General features: G+C 42.9%; 5 protein-coding genes across 10 annotated transcripts; 1 reads left to right on the forward strand and 4 right to left on the reverse strand.

Moving 5' to 3' along the window:
- Positions 1-231: 231 nt before the first annotated feature.
- Positions 232-3,865, reverse strand: LOC103987856 (LIM domain-containing protein WLIM2b-like). Its single transcript, XM_009406291.3, has 5 exons — positions 3,522-3,865; positions 1,534-1,633; positions 1,419-1,450; positions 1,188-1,277; positions 232-642 (listed from the first exon to the last, which is right to left on the reverse strand). Exons 1-5 carry the CDS (start codon positions 3,660-3,662, stop codon positions 433-435), a joined length of 573 nt encoding a protein of 190 aa, XP_009404566.1. The 5' UTR covers positions 3,663-3,865; the 3' UTR covers positions 232-432.
- A 1,987-nt stretch (positions 3,866-5,852) lies between these two features.
- On the forward strand, positions 5,853-11,955 carry LOC135614876 (mitochondrial uncoupling protein 2-like). 2 transcript variants are annotated; one of them, XR_010487764.1, is made up of 9 exons: positions 5,853-6,240; positions 6,887-7,105; positions 7,198-7,276; positions 7,488-7,621; positions 7,701-7,799; positions 7,899-8,003; positions 10,313-10,449; positions 11,034-11,108; positions 11,298-11,360. XR_010487764.1 is itself a non-coding variant. In XM_065112710.1 (9 exons), exons 1-9 carry the CDS (start codon positions 6,160-6,162, stop codon positions 11,736-11,738), a joined length of 915 nt encoding a protein of 304 aa, XP_064968782.1. In that variant the 5' UTR covers positions 5,854-6,159; the 3' UTR covers positions 11,739-11,955. The 2 variants fall into 2 exon arrangements, 1 of the variants encoding a protein (XP_064968782.1); XM_065112710.1 differs by lacking the exon at positions 10,313-10,449 and adding an exon at positions 11,703-11,955 and having other exon boundaries at positions 5,854-6,240; positions 11,298-11,384.
- A 954-nt stretch (positions 11,956-12,909) lies between these two features.
- Positions 12,910-15,536, reverse strand: LOC135583743 (OVARIAN TUMOR DOMAIN-containing deubiquitinating enzyme 3-like). Of its 2 annotated transcripts, none has more exons than XM_065112714.1 (8): positions 15,348-15,536; positions 15,165-15,276; positions 14,993-15,083; positions 14,525-14,588; positions 13,980-14,085; positions 13,848-13,902; positions 13,326-13,379; positions 12,910-13,182 (listed from the first exon to the last, which is right to left on the reverse strand). In XM_065112714.1, exons 1-8 carry the CDS (start codon positions 15,376-15,378, stop codon positions 13,039-13,041), a joined length of 657 nt encoding a protein of 218 aa, XP_064968786.1. In that variant the 5' UTR covers positions 15,379-15,536; the 3' UTR covers positions 12,910-13,038. The 2 variants fall into 2 exon arrangements, with proteins under 2 accessions (XP_064968786.1, XP_064968787.1); XM_065112715.1 differs by having other exon boundaries at positions 14,993-15,080; positions 15,348-15,506.
- A 1,064-nt stretch (positions 15,537-16,600) lies between these two features.
- On the reverse strand, positions 16,601-19,427 carry LOC135583749 (protein GRAVITROPIC IN THE LIGHT 1-like). 2 transcript variants are annotated; one of them, XM_065112712.1, is made up of 4 exons: positions 18,996-19,427; positions 18,546-18,891; positions 17,745-18,383; positions 16,601-17,633 (listed from the first exon to the last, which is right to left on the reverse strand). In XM_065112712.1, the coding sequence occupies exons 3-4, from the start codon at positions 18,340-18,342 to the stop codon at positions 16,840-16,842; spliced, it is 1,392 nt and encodes a 463-aa protein (XP_064968784.1). In that variant the 5' UTR covers positions 18,343-18,383; positions 18,546-18,891; positions 18,996-19,427; the 3' UTR covers positions 16,601-16,839. The 2 variants fall into 2 exon arrangements, with proteins under 2 accessions (XP_064968784.1, XP_064968783.1); XM_065112711.1 differs by having other exon boundaries at positions 18,444-18,891.
- Positions 19,428-21,233: 1,806 nt separating this feature from the next.
- LOC103987860 (protein OCTOPUS) lies at positions 21,234-24,989 on the reverse strand. Of its 3 annotated transcripts, XR_001978666.2 has the most exons (3): positions 22,785-24,989; positions 22,593-22,661; positions 21,234-21,378 (listed from the first exon to the last, which is right to left on the reverse strand). XR_001978666.2 is itself a non-coding variant. In XM_009406300.3 (2 exons), exon 1 carries the CDS (start codon positions 24,751-24,753, stop codon positions 22,810-22,812), a length of 1,944 nt encoding a protein of 647 aa, XP_009404575.2. In that variant the 5' UTR covers positions 24,754-24,988; the 3' UTR covers positions 21,234-21,378; positions 22,785-22,809. The 3 variants fall into 3 exon arrangements, 2 of the variants coding, with proteins under 2 accessions (XP_009404575.2, XP_009404576.2); XM_009406300.3 differs by lacking the exon at positions 22,593-22,661 and having other exon boundaries at positions 22,785-24,988; XM_009406301.3 differs by lacking the exons at positions 21,234-21,378; positions 22,593-22,661 and adding an exon at positions 21,526-22,048.
- Positions 24,990-25,362: the final 373 nt, after the last annotated feature.

Genomic DNA, 25,362 nt, shown 5'->3' on the forward strand with positions numbered 1-25,362 from the left:
AGATCAACTTTGCCTTCTCAGGAGGAAATTTTCACTGGCTATATCTGCGTGTATAAGAACAAGACCATTGTATGGAATGCCGACAAATAATGCAGATACGGGTGTCTAGAAAGATCTTGGTCTCTCTGTTGGCTCGAACGACCACAAAAGTTACAGATCAGAGAGGGATAAATCTAGCTGGATTAACAACAGTTTAGTTCTTATACAACACAGCCAGTGGAAATTTCCTGATGAGAAATCAAACACCATATGCATTAAATAGAAGACCAGTTTCACTGGGATAAGTTCTGCAGATTCCACATAAAAGAAAATGCAAAAGACAAAAAAGAAAGCGAGATTTCAAATGTCTTAGCAGATCAAGCAGCAAAGGTAGAAGAGCAAAAGATAACTATTTGCCATTGAGATGATAGATAGCTGCAAAATCCACCAAGACTAGAGATCTGGGGCAGTTGCTGCCGAACGCTTGATAGAAGCAGACTTGATGAGATGGTTGTAGCTTCCCTTTTCCTTGAAGAGCTGGGAGAAATGGTGCTTGCAGTACAGGATCCCTTCGAGTGCTGCATAGTTGGAGGGGGTAATTGAGCAGCCACCATGAGAACATTTGAAACAGGACTTGTGATATGCCTGTCCTTCCACAGTGACCTGACAGAATTAACACCACTATCAGCCACAGCATAATGGACACCACAGATATGAGGTGTATCTATTAGAAATAGAAAATTGTTGACGTGATTGTGTTTAAAGAACAACTATAATGTATTCGAAGAAAGTTGGACGCATTAGCCTTCATTACTTTGGAATGATAAAAGACATCTTATTGAATTTGTTTTTTTTTTTTTCTGAAGATCATGAATGCACAGTTAAGGGGATATGAGTAATTAAACAAGAAAAAAAAAGGGGCAGTCGAATCAGTTGTTTGTGACCTTAAGCAGAACAAACATGTTATCCAAGGAAGTATGACCACATAATTGCATGATTACCGTTTACAGCATCTTTGCATGCAATTATGTGGAAAATCTTAATGTTAGAATACGCATTTGCAGCAACATAACTCGGTTGAATAAAAAAACTTTTTTCAGATTATTCATCATGTAGGTTCTGAATAAACTAAACTTCACTAGATTTAGAGCACACAGAAATATATAAACGAGTAATATAAGCCAAGAAGAACTTCTTTTTGGCCAAACCTTTTCAAGAGGATAAGCTGTTTTTGCACAAGTGGCACATTTTTCTTGTGTTCCAGAGAACATACTGGCGGCTTTGCTGGGAGACCTAGTCTGAATGAAATATACGTCATGCATATTAGATAACAATCCACAAAATTCTTGTTGTCTAAGAACATTTTTACAATAAGCAATAAAGGATAAGTAACTTGGAAACAAACAAGGAAGAAAGAGGTAGTGGCACTTTGAACTTACCAGTTCCGGAGCTTTTTCAGCTGATTTTGCAGCTGCAAACATTTAGAATAAGCAAATTTTAGGCATTATGTGAAAGTCATGATCAAACTTCTCTAACTGGATTTGCTAGTCTTACGTGACTGAAAATTCTTGTTGAAGTTGCCAGATTCTTTGAAGAGTTGCTCAAAATGAGGCTTACAATACAAAACACCTTCCATTGAAGAATATGTACTTAGCTGACAAGAAAGAACAAGAAAATTAGAAGCATGAGTACATTGTCTCTGCTCCAAATTCATGACTAGAAAAGTATTTAGGTGAATTTTCCATGCTACTTTTAAACATTTATTTCAGAATGCAGTTTTATCTTACTACAATAGTTAGGAACTACAAAATTTTTCTTCTTCTTTTTCCCATTTTCTTTTTTCTTTTCTTTATTTTCCTGAGAGGAACTACAGATTATTGTCGATGCTTAAATACCTCATGCCACATAAGAGACTAATACAGTAGATCAGAAAATTGATGACAAACAAGGTCATGAACTATTTCTTGATTAAGCAAGTCTGAAGTCATATCTCCAGTTTTGTAAAACAATTATATATAATTCATATAGCCAATACTCATACAGCTAAATCCTACAGTCTACTCAACTCTGAGTGATTAAACCAAAAAGGCATAATGTTCCAAAAATAACATGTGCATGAGACAAATACATATCAAATTTCATTTGCTAAATTCATCATGATTAATTGCATTTCATAAAGCATATGCACATGCACCCAAAGCTAAAAATTGGAATGAATTTAGTTGAAGTAGAAAGCAGACCATGACTGTGATCATAACAATAGCACTTTGTGACATAACAACGATTGACACACTGGCACTTATGCATATAGTAACCACAAGACAGGAAAATGAATATTCATTGCAGAGTCTGGTTAGTAAGATGGTAAGCAAAACACTTCTATCAGTAATTATGAAACATTATGATCAACACATAGTAAATTTTCTATTAATGTATTTTTATGAATGGCTCTTTCTCTTATCTGCAAAAGCTCAATGTGAAAGATCAAACACGAGCTGGGAAGGGAAGAAGGTTTCAAATCTTAATAATCACCAATCTGCAGTCCCCAAACTCTTTGGAAAATTAACACGATCTATGGTCTTTTTCTTCTATTTTATAATAGAAATTCCAACCAGGATGCTACATAATCCATTCAAATGTAGGCGACTCTTTAAATATATCATGGCTTCTCAATGTTCATCTTCATCAATGCTGCCAATTTGATGCAAATAACTGAGGACATCAGAATCCAGTTTGGCTGAAATTTGCATGCAGCTTGATGCAATGGTACTTCAGTTTTTCTTCTCATTGGCAGTACATTTTAGAAACAAGTTAGTGACGGAAGGCCTACCTTCTAAATTTGAAATTTTCATTGGTGCACGCATATATATATCTACTACAGATTCCTATGCTGGATCTATACTGTACTATTCTGGATAATCGTACTGTGACAATAATGCCCAAAATCACAGACTGTGTGCTTCAACTTTACTAATTATAATCTTGCTTAACCCCATTATGTTTCCTCGGAATCATTCAAGACTGTGGCTACTTCTTAAATGGATCCTTTATGGTTCTGCTATATAAGAGGCAGATTCTCCGGATCTGATTAAATATGCCAAGACTTCTGCTCCAGAGAGAGGCTGTAGTAAAAATCAATACTTTGCAGAAAGGAAAAGACGATGGATTCAGCTATTTGGATTGCATTTAGACAGGAATCTGAGAATACATACGGACGTAAATCTGTTAGTATTTTGGTACGACGAACAAAAATGCAGCTGGCGGCATTATCATGTACTTTTGGCAGTCATAATGAATTCATCTGGACCTGTTTTGTGAATCTTGCGCGAAAATCACTTATAGGGGATCGATCATCGACCACAAATTCCGATCTTCCGGACTGTTCGAAAGAATACGACTGAGGTCAGGATAGTTGGACTCGTTAACATCTATCCAGGCCGATATGAAAGACAGATCATGCGCATCCTAAACAAATTCGCCAAGAAAATCCCGGGAAAAGGAAAGGGAAAAAAAAGGAAAGAAAGGAACAAGAGCTATGATACCGTTAGGGTTCCTTTGCAGTGGTTACACTTAAAGCAGGACTTGTGGAAGACGACGCCATCGGCGGTCAGCTGGTCCATCAGGTAGACCGTCTTGTCGCAGGCCTTGCATTTCTGTTGGGTGCCTGTGAAGTTGAAAGCCATATCCTCTTTCCTAATCGCTTCAACTCCTCCACCTCCAACGCCGACGGAAGGATCGCAAACACGTCTCCGAAGCCAAATCGGGAAGCAACGATTCGAGATCTCTCCGCTATTTGCCGCAGCCGGAGGCGTTAAATCGGAACGAAAGAAAAAGGGAGCAAAGGAGGAAAAAGATGGGAAGCCGGAAGCGCTGGTATTGATGATGATGACAAACGTGAAAGGGCATAAGAAGTGGCTCGCGCATGCGGGGATGGGATCCGCTGCTTAGCCGAGCGTTTCAAATGGGCTCTCCACGCCCCAGACATGCAACACGTACCCATTTAGCAAGCTTTTCGGATGGTGGCGCTCCAACGGAGCTTATATTTCATTCAATAAAATGGAGGAAAACGAACCCTCGCTATGCCTACTCCGGTTTTGTACCCTTCGTTTCGTAACCTGCACGCCAATGGATAGATACGTCGGGAGCGTAGATAGAGGAAAAGGGGAGTGTATAAATCGTTCGAGTCTAACTACTGCGCATCGTGTAGGATCGAAGGTGATGACGACGTGGAGACAGCGACCCGACGAGCCGGAGACGATGTTTGGCTCGCTGGCTATTAATATCTGACACGCACTCTATATTACAGTTGACAGTCACCCGGAGTCCTACCCGTGTGGTCATTGGTGATACCTTACGGGATTCCTCTGGGACCACGTGTGGGGCCCGGGTGTCGGTCAGGAATCACGGGACCTGCTGAGGTCCGCGGTAGAAGACACGTCCAACCGATCAGCAAATGCCACGTCTAAAATTTCAAACCTACAAAACCGCGAATTTTTTTTTTCTTTTTGAAAATGGGAGAAATTTCATTAAAGGGTTAAACTGAACTCTACGTGGGTAAAAATAAAAAGTAAAAAGAATTACAGTTCTTAAGAGAATTATTTGTGATATGGGGATCGTGCATAAGGGTGAAAGAGAGGTTGGATCCATCAATTTTTTTGAGAATTTTTTTCCGAATCATAAAGTCATCTCATTCAAAAAGGATAAGATAGATGGATGAGTCATCGATTTTAATAAAAAACATTATTTACCTCTATTGATATCATCTCAATTCTCTTTTTGTTAGGGGAGTTTTTCGAAAATTCATCTAGTGATAATAATACCATAAAAGATTATTAAATGATTATTTATCAAGATTAGTACCTTCGTCAAGCAAGACACCCAAATGTCAATCACATAATTATTTAAAGTCATAAGAAAATTTGGATCATAGAATATTTGATAAGGATAAAACAATAATATATCATGAGAAGAAAATGAGATAGTGAGTCAAACCCAAGGTTACACAAAAAATAATGATCAATCTAACAATAAATAATATTAGAAAGCTATGATGTGATGCGAAGACAATCCCAAAGAACCTTCCAAATAAAAATTTTGATTTTGGGAGTCATTTTTAGCTCTTAAACTACCTTCCAACTTGATTGGATTTTTTCTTAGGGGTTCATTCCATGACTTAAGTAATTATAGACACTATTTATCGAAATACTTTTAGATGGACTGAATTATTATCGTTAGACTATTTAGAAAGATAAATAACTTATATATTATAAATAAATATAGAAAAAAGATATCAATAATCGTTATATATTACATGAGATTGATCATTAGATTCAAATTCTGTCTTCGTTACTTATGCTTCAAAAAATAAAAGTGGAAAAAGAATCATTTGGACAACAGGATATTATGGGCTCCCAACAAGTATTAATGAAATTTCTAAAATTAAAAAAAAAAATAGGTTTAAGATTATTTTCTAAAATTAAAAAAAATCTCTTTTAAGGGATAAGAAAGGTTTAAAATTGCACGTGTAATCCTGAATATTCTACTTGTCAAAGAGGATGAGACAATCATATTCTACAATGTTGTTGGAGTATCATTTCATATCATATCGTTATAGAGGTTCTCGACGACTCGTGTAGTATCAAAACATGTCTTCTTCCTATAGCATATTAGCAACAATGACATGAACCAAGTCGAGTTAACTTTGGTTTAATTCCATTCGGTCGGACCGAACTCTCGAAACTAAACCCAATCCAAACGTGTGCACGACGAGGCGAAACCGCATCGTCGCTTACGGTGTGGCCGCCCGCCGCACGTGCAGCCGACGGTAGCTGCGAAGTCAAAGTCGGAGCACCAAACATACAGCTTTAAGCTAACTTCTCGGCGCTAACGCTGGCGGTTGGGAACTCCATTTTCGTTAGCCAAGCATAAGAAAAATCGATCGGGAAATCAGTTTGCGTCTGTTTGATCCCCGTGAAAGAAGAGCGCGACGAGGTGAGAGGGATCGACCGATCCATTGTCGCCTCCGAACCCCATTGCCCCGGAGAGAAGTTGGGATCCTTCTCCGCTCTCTCTTCTTGTATTTACCTTCTCCGAGATCCCTAATCCGCCGTCCTTGGGCTACGTCAACACACTTCCTCCGATTTCCCCGGCAGCAGCAGATCGCGGTTCGCCGCCGCGGCCATGGTGGACCACGGCTCCAGGACCGATATCTCCTTCTACTGGCGGTTCGCGAGCAGCGCCATCGCCGCCTGCTTCGCCGAGGTCGGTCGGTTTACTTGGACTCCGATCGCCGCGTTGGCGGCATCCTGTTACTCGTCTGCTGCTTGTCCATTTCCCATTTCTCGATCTGGGACGTGTTCGATTCAAGATCGTAAAATTTTAGATGTTCGATTTCGTTCCCGTGCCGTCCATTTTGACCATTGGTGATTAGGTGCCCTTGCAAGTCGCAGCAAGTAATCCGACCATTTAGATGTTCGAAAGAAAAAAGAAATTGCTCTCGTTGGCGAGCAATTTGAGTTGGAGATCTGATTTCGTTTATGTGAAAAGTGTGGGATAGGATCTGTCTTTTTGTTCATATCTGCAAGTAGGACATTCGTCAAACAACTTGAGGGCATATTTAAAATGTCAAGGAGAAGTTGGACAATTTTGGGCGTAAAGGCTTATTAGGAACTCGGCCTTTTAGACTGTCATTTTCCGTAACATGGTATATATTGTCTTTGTAAACAAATTTTTAACTTGCATGTCCTCTCGTCTTCTTTTTGTTTCCTTACCACACGACACACTCGAACAAGCATCAGAATTCATTCGTATAATGTCCACGTTCTTTTTCCTATTAGACACTTTTTATTTCCTTGCTTTGGAGGTAGATTCTTTCTCATACCGTATAATATGTGCTGATTTGATGCAGTTTTGCACCATTCCTTTGGACACTGCTAAAGTCAGGCTTCAGCTACAGAAAAAAGCGGTTGCCGGGGATGCAGTGGCAATACCTAAATACAGGGGAATGTTGGGCACCATAATAACAATATTTAGGGAGGAAGGTTTGACAGCACTATGGACAGGCCTCGTACCTGGGTTACATCGTCAATGTCTCTTTGGTGGGTTGCGGATTGGGTTGTATGAGCCTGTAAGTTACATTGCTTGTTCTAACTCAAAGCTCGGCAGTAGACTATCAAAATTGTCGGTTCAACTAATTTAACAGTTTGCCTATCTTGACAGGTCAAAGCCTTCTTGTTTGGTGATAGTTTTGTCGGAGATATTTCATTGATAAAGAAAATCCTTGCTGGGCTTATAACTGGTGAGTTTCGTGGATAGTGTAAATGAAAACGATCGAATATAGTTTATTCAAGAGTTTGACGTTCTATCAATCTGATCTTTCATAATTGGGATCAATTATGAAATTAGGTGCCATTTTTGTCATTTTTGTCATCTTAACCTATTTATGAATATAGTTTATTCCAGTTTTTGCCATTTTTGTCATCTTAACCTAGTTATTGCAATTCAATTAGGTGCCTTGGCAATTACTGTGGCCAATCCAACTGATCTTGTAAAGGTTCGCCTTCAATCCGAAGGCAAACTTCCACCGGGTGTACCAAGACGTTATTTAGGAGCATTGGATGCTTATTTCAAAATAATCAGACAGGTCTATATTTCATAACTAACTGATCAAAAGTTTAAAGTGGATCATACTTCAAGTGAATTTGTCCAATTTTACAATTTAGGAAGGAATTGGGTCTTTATGGACTGGTCTTGGTCCCAATATTGCACGTAACGCGATTATAAATGCTGCTGAGCTAGCAAGCTATGATCATATAAAACAGGTTAGACCCTTTCCATCATATCTTATCAGTGGAGGCTTCTAGTTCTTTTTTTTTTTTCCTTTTCATTCTTCTGTTATATGAGTCTTCTTTTGGGTGCAGACAATCTTGGAAATTCCTGGATTCACAGATGACATTTTCACTCATGTTTTAGCTGGTTTGGGTGCTGGATTCTTTGCTGTTTGTATTGGTTCTCCTGTTGATGTGGTATGTTTTTCTCAGAGTCAACTGCTACCCTTTTTTTAATCTAATATTTTTTTTGTTAGAAAATAAAACCAATCAAGGCGTAAAGTCATTTGTTTTTCTAATTTCAGTGACTGTTTGTAAAGTAATCATTTTTTTACTGCAAGTTGTAACTAATTGTTCTTTGTTATATGATATTATGATGCATTTTAGATATTTCCTCATATTACATATAGGTATGATTGGAAGACTGCTTGATTGCATATATAAGAATGCCTGTACCCTTTGTACGTCCATATCAATATTGTCACATAAAATTGCTCTTGGCATCCATTATATTTTGCACTAACTTCTGTCCAAGATTATTGCAAGCTCATATTTGATAGGAAATTGATTCTTTTTAAAATGAAAGGCATGAAGGGCTGTGATTCTACGACACCATGCAACGTATGGTGAATGCAGAATATGGAGGCATTTGTTTTATTATATTAATATGTTTTTCCTCCACAAATTAGATATATTCTTAGTTGCTGAGCTTTTGTTTCTCCCAAGTACTTAGGTGCCTATTCTATTATCTGAATTCATATTATTCAGGATTATCATTATTTGATTTTCCAATGTTATCTTATCCTATCATCATTCGCAGGATCAGGACCACTCTCAGGTAGTCAACATATAACCTCCAATTATCATGCTTCTAAACTAGCAACACCGGTAAATAACATGGGCTTCATGAAGAACAGTTTATATTGGTTTGAAGCATCACCTGCACTTGATGCTTGATCTTCAACATCTGCATGTGATGGTACTGATATGACTGTATGTTGGCTAGTTGTGCTCGAGGCACAATAGGGATACACAGGTCATGTTCATGCCCTAGAGTGAGGCCATTGGCTTTTACAAACAGGTCAGAACATAAGAAATAAAAAAACTTAAGCTACTACCTTGTTCTTCAGAGATTGGGTCAAATTATAGTGGATGGACATGACAGTTAAGAAGTGACATATGCTGATGCACTGTTAGACCCCTCAGGGGTCTAATCTGTTTCAATTGCAGCATTTTCCTGCTAGATGGTCCTTGAAGAAGTGGTCTTAAGTCTGGCCATGGGTCTCATAGGAAGGGCTCTGCCAGCACAAATAGGATGGAAATTGCTGCTGGTTTAAAACCTTTAATCGGGAGCTGCTTTTGATCTCTTTCCATGGTTAATTTGAAAAGATTGGCTGGAGAAATATTTGCCAATTTGATGATTTGCTGGAGGTCCCACAACTCTGTGTCCTTAAGCTACATCAATCACATTCGAATATCAGTGTCATGTCCTCAAAGTTCTTATGGATGACATACACAATCCTCATGTAGCCATGTGAGTACAAGTATGATGTTAGTACCCTTCAAGAGTTTTAGCATAGAGGGTGATGTCAAATTGTATTTCCTGGATGCAAAGAGAAATTCCTCACACTTACCATGGCACTTAAGTTTCTTGCCATTGCTCTCCATAAACCTTGCAATAAGTGTGAGGATATTCTTCTATGTTACTGGCCAGTGATGCTGAAGTTGGTAAAGCTGTGGGTGGATATGCTACCAACAGGAAGCTACAAGAATGCTGTACTCACAGATTTCGAGTGATACCATATAGGGTGCAATGAGATTTTGACATCTACTAGACACTTTGATTGTCAGTTTCAGAATTCCATCAGGTTCTTTTACCTGTCAAGTTTAACCAGGCTTTCTACCTTGTTGTCATCAGTCACACTATGAAATTGATAGACTAGCACTTGGGTGCCAGATTCCACTTCTTATTGCAGTGGGAACAGAAGCCCCCCAAAGTCTATCTCTTATGGTAGTGGGTGCGCAAGCCCTTTGCCTATTCTCGACCAACTGCGGAATTGTGAGAGCTTGCGTAGATTTTGAAATTCTGAGGATGCAGGAGATGTGGTTGATCTAGCTAAGGATGCCGAACTTGATGAAGGTGTCAACCTAGTTTATGCTGCCGAACCTTGACCAACCAAATGATGGAGATGGGGTCGTGTAACTTGATGTTAAAAACCAAATGTCAAGTTTAATAGGGCAGCTTCTTCGTGACTCATACTTCCTCGAAACATCAACCAATATAGCAGAATTAGCTGCAAGGACTTGTGTTTAAGGTTGATTTCGAGCATCCAATGACTGCACTAATGAGAGTTCCTAGAAAAGGTCTGAAAGTATAACTTTAAAGGCTTGTAAGCATGTGTATATGTGGAGAACAACTTTGGAGTTATCCTTGTTGCACTTATTTCTCTCACTTGTTCTCTATGATGGTTGGCCTTTAGATATAGCTCCCCTACTGATCCATACAGGTATGGTGGCAGCTGGGCTAGCTGGTCCTCTCTTCTGTTCCTACTTCAAGTAGGAGTTTTGGCCAACCCTTCCCGCTCCAAGTAGGTGTAATGGCTGCCTACTTCTTCGACCAGCCAACATAATACCACTCCTACTTGTAAGTATGAGTATCTTCAATTTCTCTAGGTTTCCTGTTCTCCATTTTACTTTGACTGAGCAAATTGTGTTCAGTTTAATTCAAATTATTATACTTATCAATTCTGATTTATCTCTTATATCTTAATTCGTTCCAGTCCATAACAATGTGAGAATCCTTTTACTTGCCACTCCACTTTGGCACTGACGTGGTGGTCCCTTCGAGATGATGTCCTAGGTTTCTAGGCACCTTTCTTTTAGAAGTGTTGCTTGTTGTTTTGACTATTGATGCAATGTGTCAATTTTGAGCAATGATCTGACAACAGTGTATATCTGGTGAAGCCCAAACTTATAGTTTGACAAATCTCACGCTAATTGTCAGCTAAAAGACACAACAGTCCTCTATCTAGGTCTGTGACAATTGTGCTTGATAATGTAAAATATATTTTGACATTATACAATAGACAGGTACACTATAGGGTTGGTTTAATCTTGTCATTCTATGCCAACATAGTGAGCAAGATTTGCAATTGGTAACATTCTCAATAGATTGCTGCATCTTACCTTCTAAATTCTCCAGCTGAATATAGACATTGCTTTTTGCAGGTCAAGTCGAGAATGATGGGAGATTCATCCTATAAAAGCACACTTGATTGCTTCATCAAGACACTGAAAAATGAAGTATGTTGAAGATTTTTAGTTTTATTTTGTATTTCTACTTGCTTAGAAATGTGAAAAATGTTTGGAAAAAAATCACTTGAGATGGCGAGATGCATCACTTGATGTTGTTATCTTTGGGATCTGCCCGAATTGGAACTGAATACAATGTGTGGTTGACTTGAACTAAAAAAGGGAGATTTTTGCTTGCAGGGACCTTTAGCTCTTTATAAGGGCTTCATTCCAAATTTTGTTCGGCTTGGATCATGGAATGTGATAATGTTCCTGACACTGGAGCAGGTAAACTCTAATTCATTTAATCACAATTTATTAAGTTCCTCTTGCAGTTCTTACAAGTGCAACATTAGGGAACCTCTTGCCCTAAGACTATGATATAGCTAATTGGACTTAAGTAGCATAGCAGTAGCTTCTGAACAGCCATGTGAACTTAAAAATTCCAAATAGCTTTGCGTGTTTGGACGAATTATCAAACATAGGTAGCCCCTTATGAGTGTTTGTACTTTCCCTCGAGTATGAGTGGTATTCAGTTCTGTCGATGATAATATTCTGTGGTATTTCTTTGATAATTTTACTTACTTTTGTGTCTCTGATGGACAGGTCAAAATGTTTTTTATAAGAGAAGTGCCTCTTTGATATAGTAAATCAAGATATCCAAAGTTCCTGTCACGGTTATCTCTCTGGTAGAATGTATGTCTCTCGTTTGATTTATGAGTTGAGTTCTCGCCATTGCATGCCTCTTTTAATTAATCGAGGTTCTTATGGTTTCAGTATTTGTCTTAGAATCTTGTATCCTTGACTCGTTTGATCTTATTGAATATGGACTTATCAAAACAATCTGACCTTCTTTTAATTATTTTATCTGAACAAACTCTTGCCGTCTTAGTGGTTCTGCAGAAATGGTTTCAACCGTGTTGGATCCTCAGTCATGCTAGTGTTAGATGCAACGATTTCAATCTATGTTCATCTCGCTTGCAACCTACGTCCTTCTCAATTTTGCCATCTGGTTTACCAGTGCAGTATTAGTTCTTCTGTGCTAGTTCTTGCCATGATCTCACGCATAGGATTTGCTCCTCCAGTCGCATGTAATGAATGTCTCGTAGGTCTCGTGCAGAAATCTCTCCCGTGAAGTTGAATCCAGGAAACGGGGCAATTTACTTTTAAAAAAACCCCTATTAATTGATTTTTTAAAATGATTGTTCTTCTCTTTATACATATATATATATATATATATATATATATATATATATATATATATATATATATATATATATATATATCCGATTCGATCTTCTCCACCTTGGATCGCTGTTTCTCCCCTTATTTCTTCCTCTGCCAATCTCTTCTACTACAGAGGGTAATTATCCGATAAAAAAATTAGTATGACCTTTTCTAGATAAATTATTCTATAAAGAAATGCGTATCTAAAGTTGCTTCTTTTGGAATGCTTCAATGTTAACTATTTATATTTTCATATGTGAAACAAAAATCAAACGAAAATGTTGTAAAATAATTATTTAAATAGTTAAATTAACAAATTGGAAATTGTGTACTACTGTAAGTAAAGGTGGGGGCAGATATGGAATAATAAGGAATTAAGGTTCTCCTCCAACGAGAAACTGCCACAGGTAAAACCGTTCTTTTCACATTGCGGACAAATATAAGAATGATTACAAAACCATTCTTCTCATGTATTTATAATATATACGCTGGTAATATCGGATTCATCATGCCCATTTCACATTACCGACAGGGATTTGTTCAGATTATTTTGGGGCGACTGGCTCACACTACTTACTCCAGTAAATGTCAACACTGAAGCACTTGGAAGAATAACCTCGCAAATACAGTGACAATTCTACAGTACAACTCGATCAACAACAAAATAACTTAATGCATTGCATGTTTCCAGAAAAGAAGAGTAAATTCTGCACTGTCAAACCAATAAATCATAGTGATTCCTACCACTGAATAACAATCTGACGGGAGCCCTCTGCTTTCCGTTAATCAACTTCTTGCCAAACTCTGATCCGTACTGCGTTATAGGAATAAATCCGTTGCCCCATGTGCCATGGGTATGCTGTTGATAAACAACTTTCTTCAGTGGTATGATTTTGCAGAACAGCCACATTATCAGCAAAAAGAGAAAGCTTGCCATTTGTATATCCAACATGCTATGAAAGTTTACCAAATAGTAAATCTAAAACCAATTAATAAACTTACTTCATGTGCAGGTATGTAGACGATGATCGGCTGCTGGCACAATTTTGACAACACCTGAAGTGGATCTCACTGTTAGGTGCACTTTAAAACATTCAAAGTGCTATGTTTTAACTATATCATTGCACACCAACCAAAAGTCGATCTGATTCTTACATCAATGAAATCTTATAATATTTACGACGTAGAAAGAAAATAATATTTTAGTCAAAATGACAAATAAACAAGAAGAGATACAAGCAAAAGAAAAAGTACAATTTCATGGGAGCAATGCTGCTTCAAAATGGATATCAATTGGTAAAATCTTGACTCGTTTAACAAACACCATTTATCATCAACAGGTTCTCGAACTAGTAGAGTATATTTACATAAATAATGTCAACAAATATTCTGGAATTAAGTGTTTAGATTGACATAACTTCCTATACAACATGGATTAAATATACTTATATACATATATGGTTGTGTGCCTATGTGCTCATATTCATGTTAAACTAACAATTTAAAGCATGCCAAAAGCTTTACCAACAATTCTGACTCGCCTCCCCAAAAATCAGATCGTTCAATGCGCTGGCAGTATCTGCAATAACAATGTTGAGAATAAACAATGAATTTCTTAACATTGACAATAACAAATCCATACACACATCAACTCACCGTTTCAAAGACTCATCCACGGTGATTGCTATTAGTGCTTCCTCATACTGAGGTCGCTCAGTTTCACCGTCACAGATGACTTCTTTGACAGCCATCCGTAAGTCATCTGGATAATTCAAGATGTCAGTATATCTAAGAAGACAAGGAAGACACTATCACACTTTTCTTTGCACAGATCGAGGCTGTGCCGATTTATGAAGGGCATCAAGGCAATGCTGAAAACAAACAAAAACAAGGATGAAGAATGGCACAAGCAAATGAATCATGAATCAAGATTTATGTAGCAACTATATCACATTCAACTGGCATGGCCATCACCTCACATGTGAATCGCATCAATTTCTGAAAAAATGAAAGCTAAAATATGGGTGACTATCAAATTCTTGAATCCTCATCCACTGCACAATCTTAAGCACCATAGATCCGTGGAAATTTGCATATAGACATAGTTATATCCAAGGACAAGATCATATGAGTGTAGTAATTCTCATGATAAAATGGCAAGGTTATGGAACGACAAAAGCAAGGAAATTTCTCCTGGTTACCTGCATCATCCGTCTCTTGCCTTGGGTTAAGTACCAATCCTTTGTTATTTGCCATTCCCTTGACCTACAAGAATAAATGATTAAGATCAATTATAACTTTTATGTGAGTGAAAAGATGGATAGACATGCAAGCATTCAGCTACAACTCAATCAGGGATGAAGCTTGCAACGGCCGAAGTAAAGGTCCATATAAATGAATGGAAGTACCACAGAATTTAGCCAATCCACAGTTCTAGAAATTGTTTCTTGCTTTATGGCCTAAGATGCAGAAAAGTAACATGAATTATCACACTCCTATCACAAAATTTATCATGTTTTCAACAAATTGAGATAACATATAGCAGACATCAAAGATGCATAAATGAATAATTACCATATGAGAAATCCCATGAGACGCTAATGGTTGATGAAAGTAATGTACTTTGCAACAATGATAAAGGAAATATACAAAAGAAGAAGGAATCGCACCAGTGCACGGAACATGCAGCGGCCGTCACCCTTTACTTTCTGAACAGTGTAATGCTCCACCTTCTTCGTCGCCGGTAAATCCCCCGCCCTCCTTGATTTGAAGACATTTTCACCCATAAAACCGAAAGATAACCAGAAAAAAACAAGGACTTCGGCGGGAACAAAAACGTACAAGGAGGAGCCGATCCTGGCGAAGAACCGAACGCCGGTGGGAGCCAGAGCAGCCGGCGGCTGGAGGAGCTCGAAGCAGGCGGTTCCATCTTTTAGCTGCCCCAGTAAGACCTCTGCAGCCCAGCAAGAACAGATTTTTAAGAAAACCCTAATCACCCGAAGGAGAAAAGAAAGCGTAACGCACCGTTCGAAGGACGATTGCGGCGGTTCGCCATGGAACCCTTAGTGGATGGTGGAACTCACGACGACGATGGCGGTGTGCTCGAGCCAATCCACAGTCGCGTCTCTTGTCAAGAAGTCAATGGCCAAGAGGCTGCGTTGGGCCGCAAGCGGCCCGGCAAACATATCTGCGCTCTATGTCGGAAACTAGGGATTTTGACATGTGCTTTCTTTTAACAAAAGTATAAATGTTTGTATATTTCAATAAACGTTGGAAAGCCAAATAAATTGAAATGTATGGAGACGAAGAACGATAGATAAATTATAGAGATTACTATTTACAAATTCCTTTTCATTATATTATAATTTTATTTTAATGTTTTTCTTAATATTTTTTAAATTATTATTTTATAAATAAATATAAATACTCCATTTTTAATTCTCTCATTTCTCCTCTTTCTCCTTTATTTTTTTTTTTATGACGATGAACGATACGCCGAGTGATGATGAGAGATATGAAATAAAAAGTTTTGGCGAAAAAAATAAAAGAAAATCAATGATCCTTGGGTCATAAATAATATAATAATATTTTTATTTATTTTTAAAAATATTAATAATAAAAAAAGGAAACTACGGAGACATATTTGCCAAAAAGAAAAAGAAACAAGAACAAGTAAAGAGGGGAAAACATGTATCGTGCTCTGTACCAATTTTAAAGGAAACGAAGAAGGAATCTACCGGTGCCCGGATCATGCAACGGCCGTCGTCTGTAACCTTCTGAACCGCGTAATGCTCCACCAGCAGTCAGACCCCCGGCGAACCTTCAATTCAAGACATCATGCCCGCCCATAAGACCGGAGTCAGTCCCAGGGACCTAAAACAAAAGCAGATTCACAACGAGACGCAACAAGGACTTGGGGAGAAACAGAAACGTACAGGAATGGCTTGACCCTAGCGACGAACCGAGGGCCGGCGGGATCCGGAGGCGGGAGGAGCTCGAAGCGGGCGCTTCCATCTCTCAGTTGCACGAGGATAACCTCTGGAACCCAACGAGATCAGAGCTTTCAAAAGAAGGAAACCCAAATCGATCAGAGAAAAGGGAGATTCACCGTTTGACGGGCGTTTGAGACCGATCGCCATTGGAACACTGGCTCGGTGCGGGCGGTTAAGGGGACGAGGGGATGATCCAGTCTGTTATAAGGCCGCGCCCGATGCCATGATGTCAATGGTTAATCCACGTGGATTTTTGTCATGTATATTAATCTTTTATGGTCAGTCTTCTACAAACATAAATCCTCTGTATACTCTTATAAACATTGACGACTTAATAGGTTACATCAACGACTCACCAACATTATTATGACCTTTTTACCCCCATAATTCACTGGTTTAAATGGGAAAGACAGAGATAGAAGAGAAAAGACGGCTTATTAGATGAAAGATGGAATCGGGCATTGCCACGAAGATGAAGACTACTTTTTGCGGATTGGTCCGCTCGTGTCCGATCACCCATTCCGTCACTGAGGCTGTCCTCTTGGGGTGAGGTAGACCCTGGCACGGACCACCGATCCGTTGCCGAGCCTGAAGCCCCGCCCGACCGGGAAGCCCACCACCGAGGCGGGCGGCACGCGACCGCCGGTGAACCGGGCCACGCTCTCCATGTAGTTTGGGTGGAACTCCGCCCCCCTGCTCGCCTCGAAGTGGGCCGGTGCCGGGTCCAGCGCGAACGCCAGTAGGTGGAGCAGCCACACCGCCTTGGCCAGCCGGATGAACTCCCCGTAGAACGCCGTCCGTGGGTGCGCCCCCGCCAGCACCTGCTGCCTCTGCTCCGACCCGCCGCCGAACAGCGACTCCTCCATCTTGTCGTGCACGACGGCCAGGTACTTGCTGGCGGCGAACCGCCCGAAGGGACATCCCGGGACGATGCCCAGCAACTGCTCCGGCTCCATCCCCCGCATGTCCTGGAACTGGGTGAAGCAGTCGCGCCGGAACTCCGCCGGATTGATCAGTGAGCTCAGCGATCCCTCCAGGTAGAACGTCTCGTTCTCGAATCCTTGGAACAGCTTGCCGTTCACGTACGCCTCCAGGGCGTACTTGGCATGGCGGGCTTCCAGGTTGAGAATGGCCGGAGCGCGATCCTTGGCCGCCCCGTCGCCGCCGCCTCCTTCGATGATGGACCGGAAGACGGCGGCGACGTCCCAGCCGGCGGAGCGCATAAGGGATAGAAGGTGGGATGTGAAGGTCTTGGACGCCGACTTCACTTGCTCCATGTACGCCTCGAACAGCTCCGGCGTGGGCGTGCCGGGCGCCCCTGCTCAAAATGCCCTTTAATTATACGACGAAATGCGCAAATGAAGCGTTCTCGGAGCACGTCTTGATTGTATCAGAAACAGATGAAGGTAGGTAGTCTATTACTACTGACCGAGGACGGTGATGCGTCCGACCCTCTTGCCGGAATGGAGCCGTCCTTTCCTTCCCAACCCACCGAGCGTGGCGCTCCGCAACTTCTCGTTGAGGCTGTCCACCTCCGCATTCTTCGCGCTCAGTTGTCCTTTCAGATCTTCGATCGTCGCCTCGTACGGAGCTACCGCATCCCTCAACGGCGCCGCCGGTGGGCCGGCGGAAGAGGGGCTGAAGCAGCCCCGCCGGAACCGATCCCTCAGCCTCCCCAGCTTCCGTAGCTCCGCCACCACCGCCGCATCCGCCACCCGTAGCTTGTCCGGGTCCCACGGGCTGTGCGCCCCCTGAACGCCCACGTACGCTCGCTTCACCGCGGAGGCCGCGTCGAACACCTCGTAGATGAAGCTCTCCATCTCCCTGATCTTGCCCTTGTGAGAAGCCCCAGGGGTAGCGGACGCGCTGTGACTTTCCTCATCCCAGATCCCAACACCCTTCTCCTCCTTCTCTTCCTCCTCGCAGTCACCGTCTTCGAACGCGTGACCTCCGGGAAGATGATGGCTGAGAGGGGAGGAGGCGGCTCGCTGAAGCAGATGACCGATGGTTATGACCTTGTTCGCCATGTCCCTTCTCCCTCCTCTGACAGGCGTCCTGGTTCTACCGGCTGCAACACCGACAATAGTAATAACCACAAAGCTAAGAGACTACGACAAGCACGACGCACCTTTCTACCACCACATTTCAATTTCCTATCATTTCCAAGAGGAAACATTTCTTCGTCTGGCGTCACAAAGAGAAGATGACAGCTGAGCTATCAACAGGTTACCATCACGGAGGAGAAAGCTCTCTTCCTGGATGAAAAGGATGTGTTGAAGCGTTAGGAAGCAGATCTATCACCAGAGGTCTCGCGAGATCTTGTCCGAAGCACAACTACGGTCCTCTTCGTCGCTTGCATCCCAACTGTTCACCGCCTGGTTTGGGGTTGGCCTCGTACTTATCGAGTCTCGTAAACGTCGACTCCGTAACCCGTACCCGTGAACGTTCGGGGTTGGCCCGCCGCCTCATAAAGGCGGCGGGCGTTGGTCATTACTGCGACGCCGTGATCCGTCAGTCTTCTCGCCGATCAGACCTCGCGACCTGCCCATTCTTTTTGTCTGTGCTTTGCAATCGTCCTACGGTACGTATCATATACGATGCGATACGATTTGTGCGTGATTACGCTTGGATTAACTGCTACTATAATCTAAAAAAAGAAAAAAAGGACTGCTATTATAACCTCAGTGGTGGACGGTTTGGATGCGCTGTTGCTGTTGATCTGGTCGAGTTGATCCACCTCGCCGCGTCCGATCGACGCAACTATTGGTCTCGGTTGGCTCTCGATCTGGGTGAAGGTGCTCCACCTGGGCTTCCGATCCGTGGTCACCGGCATGCCGAGGATGGAGAGGGCAGCCACAGTCGTAGGGTTCGGGGTAGCGGAAGCCGCCATCGCCGGATCGAAGGTGATGATCTCCATAAGCGTGGTTCCGGAGGCCATTGTGTGGGAGGAGGATTAGGGTTTTGGGCGAGCGGCGATGCGGGGGATCGCCTGACGCATCTTCTTCTTAAAGATGGTGAGGAGGAGAGCACCGATGACTGCCCGACGCTCGACGAAAGGCGGCCTTCCCGATGGCTCGCCGTTCGCTCGAAGTTTCTGAATCCAACAACCCATTACAAATAATATAAGATGTAAATACCAAAACTAATGACGACGAGAACAGTTACGCCAACGACGACGCCATCGGTTCGCTTTAGAATTAGGACCGCATCGACATTAGATGGTTGGATCGAGCCAATCGTCCACCCGGAAATGGCCAGACCGGACAACGGGCGAAAAAAAATCCGACCCGTTATCTATCTACTTGTTATCTCTACATTTTAATATATCATACATTATTACATATTGATATGTTTTTATAGATCATAACTAATCATAAATTGGCCATATCCATATTGGAGATGAGAGATTTGATATGCGGATATATGAACGTCACAACATTAATCACCACACCTAAAAATAGACGAAGTATACATGATTATAGTCGGATCCATATATATATATATATATATATATATATATATATATATATATATATATATATATATATATATATATATATATATATATATATATATATATATATATATATATATATGATAGGACATATTATGGATTACCTTGCGCTAGCTCGATTCTCGCCATGTCAGCCCAAGTACAGGGACTCGAGAGGAAGAGACAGGACAACGACAGAAGCTTTGCTAGAAATCCGGGACATCAATTGTCCTCTCCCCACGTTGTCTCATGTTGTGTCGACTAGTTCGGCCGCAGCAATGATCGCTCCTAGAGGCTCGGGACGATGTCGCATGACGCCTTCCCACGTATCCCAGACAACGGACGTCCGAAGGTATGTTCGTCGCTCAATGGGTCAATGTTGACAAAGACCGACCGACCTCCCGGGGGCTACAATAAGAACCCCTCGCCAACATCTGATGAGGGGTATCGAAAAAACACAATAACCCTACTAACTTAAGCTTTGGAGGGGCCGAAATCAGGATCACCCCATCTTGACCCAAGCTTGTGTGTAGGAATCCGAGGCGCAACAAAGGCAGACGGGTTCACGAAAGTAGAGCGTCCACACCAAATCCGAGCACGACCTGATTAAGCAAGACCTTCATCCCCAAGACACTCCAGGATATCGTTAGTCGGATCGAGCCCTGACACCTCAGCCATAAAGGTTCATTAACAATATATATATAGATACAATTATATCTAGCTAGTGTGGATGAAGATACATTAAATACCATGTCACGTTTGGCCGATAATTAAAGAAAGCAAAAAATCTATTGTATGGATAAGATAACTAAATAATTTGGTGTTCGATGAACAATTAATTGTTCTTTTTACACTTGTAATTTTATTTGAATTCGATAAATAATTGATTCATACGGTCTTTGAGTTTATTCTCATGCACCCCATGGGTTTTTGGTGATTGCAGTGTTCTTATCACCGAGTGAGAACCCCAAGCAATTTATGCACTTGACATAACAACGTGAACTGCTTAAGATACATAGAGACTGCAAGAACAAGAGAATTATTGACAAGGCCTGGGAATTTATGGGTAAGAACAACAAAAATAATCTCCAGGGTAGAGTTAGTGCAGTCACCTTTCTTCTCCAACGAGTGTTTCACGCTGTGTCCTGTTTGCTTGCTTGCAGACTCAGGTATCGTTTCATGTTGTGCAAATGACATGGAGGAAAAGATAGGAAAAGGACTGACACTCAAATTAGGCTGCCTTTATAAATGTTTTGATCTGATCAACCCAGAATTAGTAGTTTTCAGCTGGATTTGAGGCGGTATCACCGGCTCCTGGGTAAAATGTGGCAAGGTCTAGAAGCAAAGTGAAATCTGAATCCCCCTGATTCATCAAGTTCCCATACTTGAGCTTTTTGTCATTCCCAGTCCCCATATATATGAGCATAATGTAACATGGCCTCAGCATCAAGCTGACTTCGATTTACCGAAAAAAATGTTATTACACTTTCGCAGTGAGGGTCCATGAACCAAGAAGAAAAGAAAATAATCCCAGAGTGATGACCACATTTTCTGCTCTGAACAGGATCACCTGCATAAACAAAATGAAAGCAGACAATCATGGTGTTAGGCATCTGACCAAGTATCAAATCATCTTTTGCCGCAGATAGTAACATGTAATCTCTTACTAATAAATAGATAAACAGGAGCTCTAGCCATTTCGGAAGCATTAACAATGGAATGAAATGACCATAAATTTCATTCACAGGTTAAAATCTCAAGCTACTAAACAGGTCATTTGGTTTCGTTCTAAGATTAGCATGACAGGCAGCCTAATGTCACATGCTTTGATCCTTCAGAGTTGGTTCAACTTTTCAAAGTGTCCTGCTGTAGCTCTGATGTCACAACAACCGGTCCTCACTTCGCCGGTCGGCTGCCTCTGAAGTGGTATCGAGCTGTCTTTGCTCCTCAAAACCTCCTTTCAACTGTCTTCATCAATCTTTCGGGTGGACCAGCATAAAGAGCATCCGAAGAGAAAGAGCTAGGCAAATTACATGATTGAGAAAGATGGCTAAACAGACTGAATTGATCTGAAGTGACCAGACTGCTGGGGCCAGCATCATGTTGGAGGAGAACATGTGCAGGGCATATTACAGCAAATGTTCATTTCCTGATAGCCCTAAGCACAATTGGACTGATTATTGATTCCCCTCCACAGCATAAATCAGTAAACTCATTTGGCCACGCAACAAATGTCTCACCTAATCCAATGTCAAAAAGTGTAAGTGCTAACAGACACTTTGGGGATGGAGAATTAATTAGCAAACAATTATCTTTGCTAATACTGTACTTCCATATGGTATATATAAGCACCCCAACGTTGCAACATCAACCCAAGCAAATTAATGAGTTGAGATCAACAACACGAAATGATACATACTGTTAGCAATGGTTTCGTAAGTATTGGTAAAACTACAATCGAGGAATAACACTCTGCCAGAATGAGGAAGCCTGATGCACATTTTAGAGTACAAACGGAAATAAAGTGAAAACAAGCAAAATTTTCCATTAATATGTATATCATTCAAGTTGTCTTGAAAAAACAGATAGCAGACTGGATATACATATGGCAAGCATCATATTTAGATTCGGCTAAAATATTGGACCACATAGTCTGCATGGATGAACCCTATGGTGAACTTATTAAGCATGTTAAGAAGATGCAGGAAAAGCGACAACAGGGGGCAAACAACAAAACAGCTGCAAGTAAAAGTTAGTAGCATATTGGTAGGTTTGACCAACTACCATTGCTAATAAGTTGATCTCACTGGTTAGTGTAGGTTCCATAATGATCAGATGTTATTCTCCAACAATCTGTAAGTTGATCACAATTTAAAGTGGGTTAGGCGAAGGCAATTATTGTTGAAGCACAAAAAACAGCATTGTTCCAACAATCTCCAGCAGAATAAGACACAGATTTAACAGAAGAATAGGAACCTGATAGAAGGAAGGAAGAATCAGCTCAATGCAATCCAAGCATGCTCCTTGTGAAGTATTGGGAAGGTATCTGTCTCCCGCTCGCTGAAACTCCAGTCCTCCGGCTATTTCGCATCGGCGTCAAGTAAAACCGCAGCATGCCATTGTCTACATGGTTTGGAGAATACCGAGCACTTCTGTTCCTCTCCAAACCAAATTCATCTCTCCTGTTCTTATGATTGCCATTGGGCTTCGTACTGCTGTTCTTCGTGCCCCCAAACCCGGCACTGCCACTGAAAGAGCTCCTGAAGCTCACACTGCTATTACTCCGGAGAATCTTGCTACTAAAGCTCTTGGATCCTAGCTCCGGCCAGGTCTCCGACAAGGATCGCTCGACCATATTGGTTTCTCCTCTGCCACTGTTTCTTCGCTGAATAAAACCCCATATATTCCATGCTTTGCTCCACCTCCTGGACTTTTTGGCAGCAGCACCTCTGTGAGGATCCCTGAAAGCCGACTCGAAGCTGCCCGAGTAATCGTCCCTCAGAGAATTCGAGCTCCAGTCTTTCACATCCCGGTCAAGCAAGGTGTCATGGTGAAAGTGTAAGAAGTCCATTCCATTTGCAGGGGATACCTTCCCGTTGGAGACCGGCTTAGGCTCACTGGTCTCGACAGGCTGCTCCCTGACGGAGCTGGAGCGGTCGAGGCTTCGCCTCCGCCGACTGGAGGAGTCCAAGTAGTAGTCTCGAGTCTGCGTGGACCCCCCTGGGATCGCGGCGTCCTCCTCGACGGGGATCAGGTAGTCTGACCGTTGGACGGCAGGGGCGGGGGCGTCCTCGACGACGGAGAGCATGGGAGGGAGCCGAGGGAGCACGGATCGGCCTCCAAACAGGTACCCGTCCCAAGACGCCCTCGGCTCGTCCCACGAGAACCTGGGGTCATCGAAGGACATCCGGCCGGCGTCCAGAGAGAAGCGCGGGTCGGTGTCGCAGGATCTCCGGCCGGAGGCATCCACGGCGACCTCCGACTGCGTGTCGCGGAACCGCCGGGATGTCTTGGCTGGCTTCTCCGCCGGCATTGCGGCGTCGCCGCCTTGCTTCTTCAGCTTCTGTCTTCTCCCCCACTTCTGAAGCTTTTTGCTGAACACGGAGGCCGCGAGCCAGAAGCTGCTGGCGATTTCCTTGAGGTCCTTGGACGGCGGTTTCTTTGCCTGCTGCTGGGAGTCGCGATCTATGTGGTCCTTCATCGGCTTCAGTTCCGCCTTCTTCTCCTCAGCCCCCTCCTGCCTTTCCTCAGTTATCTCCCCCGAGGATCCGACCACCAGGACGACAGGGTCAACAGGCCTGATCTCGTCGCCGCCGTCGTCGACCTCCTCTTCGCGGGTTTCGGGGACGGCAGGGGCGACGGAGGGACCCGAATGGCCTTGGTTCCGGCACACCACATCGTTTGCTACCCCAGCAGACGCCGCGGCGACGGTGGAGGTCGAGGCGCTTTGAGGCCCCCTGTGGCGGTCGTCCTCGTGGAAGAGGGACCACAGCGTGCTGCGGCCGCGGACGTCGCAGGACCTGCGCTGGGGCTCGAAGGTGGCGGCGGGGGGTCGCTGGGCAGAGAACCCGTCGCCGGCCCCGCCCCCGCCCCCGCCGCCGCCGCGGCCAAAGGAGAAGGACTTGGACCGGCGGAGGAATGAGGGGCCCGCGGAAGGGGCGGCACCAGCGGTCACCTTGCAAAACACGGATCGGAGGGCGGAGGTGGACTTGCGGCCGGAAGCAGCAGTGGGGGTCTCGAGGCCAGCGAGGCGCTCGCGGAGGCAAGATGCGCAGAAGCCAGTGACGGTCTCGCCCGGGTGGAGGTCGCAAGTGGAGGAAGGCGCCCGGCGCTGGGCCTGCAGAGGCGGATGGAGTTGCCGCTGCTGTTGGTGATGGTGGCTCTCCATGTCGACCATCATGGAAGCGTCGCGACTGGTCCAGTCCCCCGCAATGAACGAAGCCATCTCTCTCTCTCCCCCGCGCCCCCCACCCCCCCACCCCCGCTTTCCCAGTTCGCTCGCTGGCAGTCTTCTCTCGGTGTCGTCTCGACTCGCGTAGAGCTTAGAGGAGGGAAGGAAATAGCGAGGAAGGAATCGTCGTTGCTCAACGAGGGGCAGAGAGAGGGAGATGTCAGTAAAGTGGATACAAAAGAGACGAGGAAATGTGAGAAATAGGATTCCACGAGAGAAAAAGCAGCGAAAGCAATCACTCACACCCCCTCGTTTCACTTTATACCTCTCTGCTTTCTTCTTTCACATAGTTGATATATTTGTTTGGTTGTGTACTTGGCGTCCGGTGCTTAGTGGAAAAGCAAAGCTTGTTGTTAGTCGATCGATGCATGGCGTAAATAATGCAGACACCAAAGAAAATATTGTACCAAACGAGCACTTTTGACATGTGGGGGCGAGTGAGATGGAAGAGACAAATGTTGACACAAGCCAACATAAAACTGGAGGCATTGTGTGACGAGACATGGCTTAACTTACCATAAACATGGGAGATTTAAGGTGTGGGGGCGGAGTGGGTGTCAGACGAACCAGATGGGTGATTCCTGGCTCACGGAACTCACATGA

Source organism: Musa acuminata, chromosome BXJ2-6 (genome assembly GCF_036884655.1).
Source record: "Musa acuminata AAA Group cultivar baxijiao chromosome BXJ2-6, Cavendish_Baxijiao_AAA, whole genome shotgun sequence".
NCBI lineage: Eukaryota > Viridiplantae > Streptophyta > Magnoliopsida > Zingiberales > Musaceae > Musa > Musa acuminata.

What these genes read in the sequence shown, in the direction of transcription:
- LOC103987856 (XM_009406291.3), bottom strand. Translation starts at nt 3,662, where the DNA reads ATGGCTTTCAACTTCACAGGCACCCAACAGAAATGCAAGGCCTGCGAC. An exon ending in CAACAAGAATTTTCAGTCAC is followed by an intron (nt 1,451 to 1,533) that starts GTAAGACTAGCA and finishes AAATGTTTGCAG; the next exon opens with CTGCAAAATCAGCTGAAAAA. An exon ending in CAGCTTATCCTCTTGAAAAG is followed by an intron (nt 643 to 1,187) that starts GTTTGGCCAAAA and finishes TAATTCTGTCAG; the next exon opens with GTCACTGTGGAAGGACAGGC.
- LOC135583749 (XM_065112712.1), bottom strand. Translation starts at nt 18,342, where the DNA reads ATGGCGAACAAGGTCATAACCATCGGTCATCTGCTTCAGCGAGCCGCC. An exon ending in CGGACGCATCACCGTCCTCG is followed by an intron (nt 17,634 to 17,744) that starts GTCAGTAGTAAT and finishes CATTTTGAGCAG; the next exon opens with GGGCGCCCGGCACGCCCACG.
- LOC135614876 (XM_065112710.1), top strand. Translation starts at nt 6,160, where the DNA reads ATGGTGGACCACGGCTCCAGGACCGATATCTCCTTCTACTGGCGGTTC. An exon ending in GGATTGGGTTGTATGAGCCT is followed by an intron (nt 7,106 to 7,197) that starts GTAAGTTACATT and finishes CTATCTTGACAG; the next exon opens with GTCAAAGCCTTCTTGTTTGG. An exon ending in TCAAGACACTGAAAAATGAA is followed by an intron (nt 11,109 to 11,297) that starts GTATGTTGAAGA and finishes TTTTGCTTGCAG; the next exon opens with GGACCTTTAGCTCTTTATAA.
- LOC135583743 (XM_065112714.1), bottom strand. Translation starts at nt 15,378, where the DNA reads ATGGCGAACCGCCGCAATCGTCCTTCGAACG. An exon ending in GCCAGGATCGGCTCCTCCTT is followed by an intron (nt 15,084 to 15,164) that starts GTACGTTTTTGT and finishes CTTCAAATCAAG; the next exon opens with GAGGGCGGGGGATTTACCGG. An exon ending in GAGGCGAGTCAGAATTGTTG is followed by an intron (nt 13,380 to 13,847) that starts GTAAAGCTTTTG and finishes GATCCACTTCAG; the next exon opens with GTGTTGTCAAAATTGTGCCA.
- LOC103987860 (XM_009406300.3), bottom strand. Translation starts at nt 24,753, where the DNA reads ATGGCTTCGTTCATTGCGGGGGACTGGACCAGTCGCGACGCTTCCATG.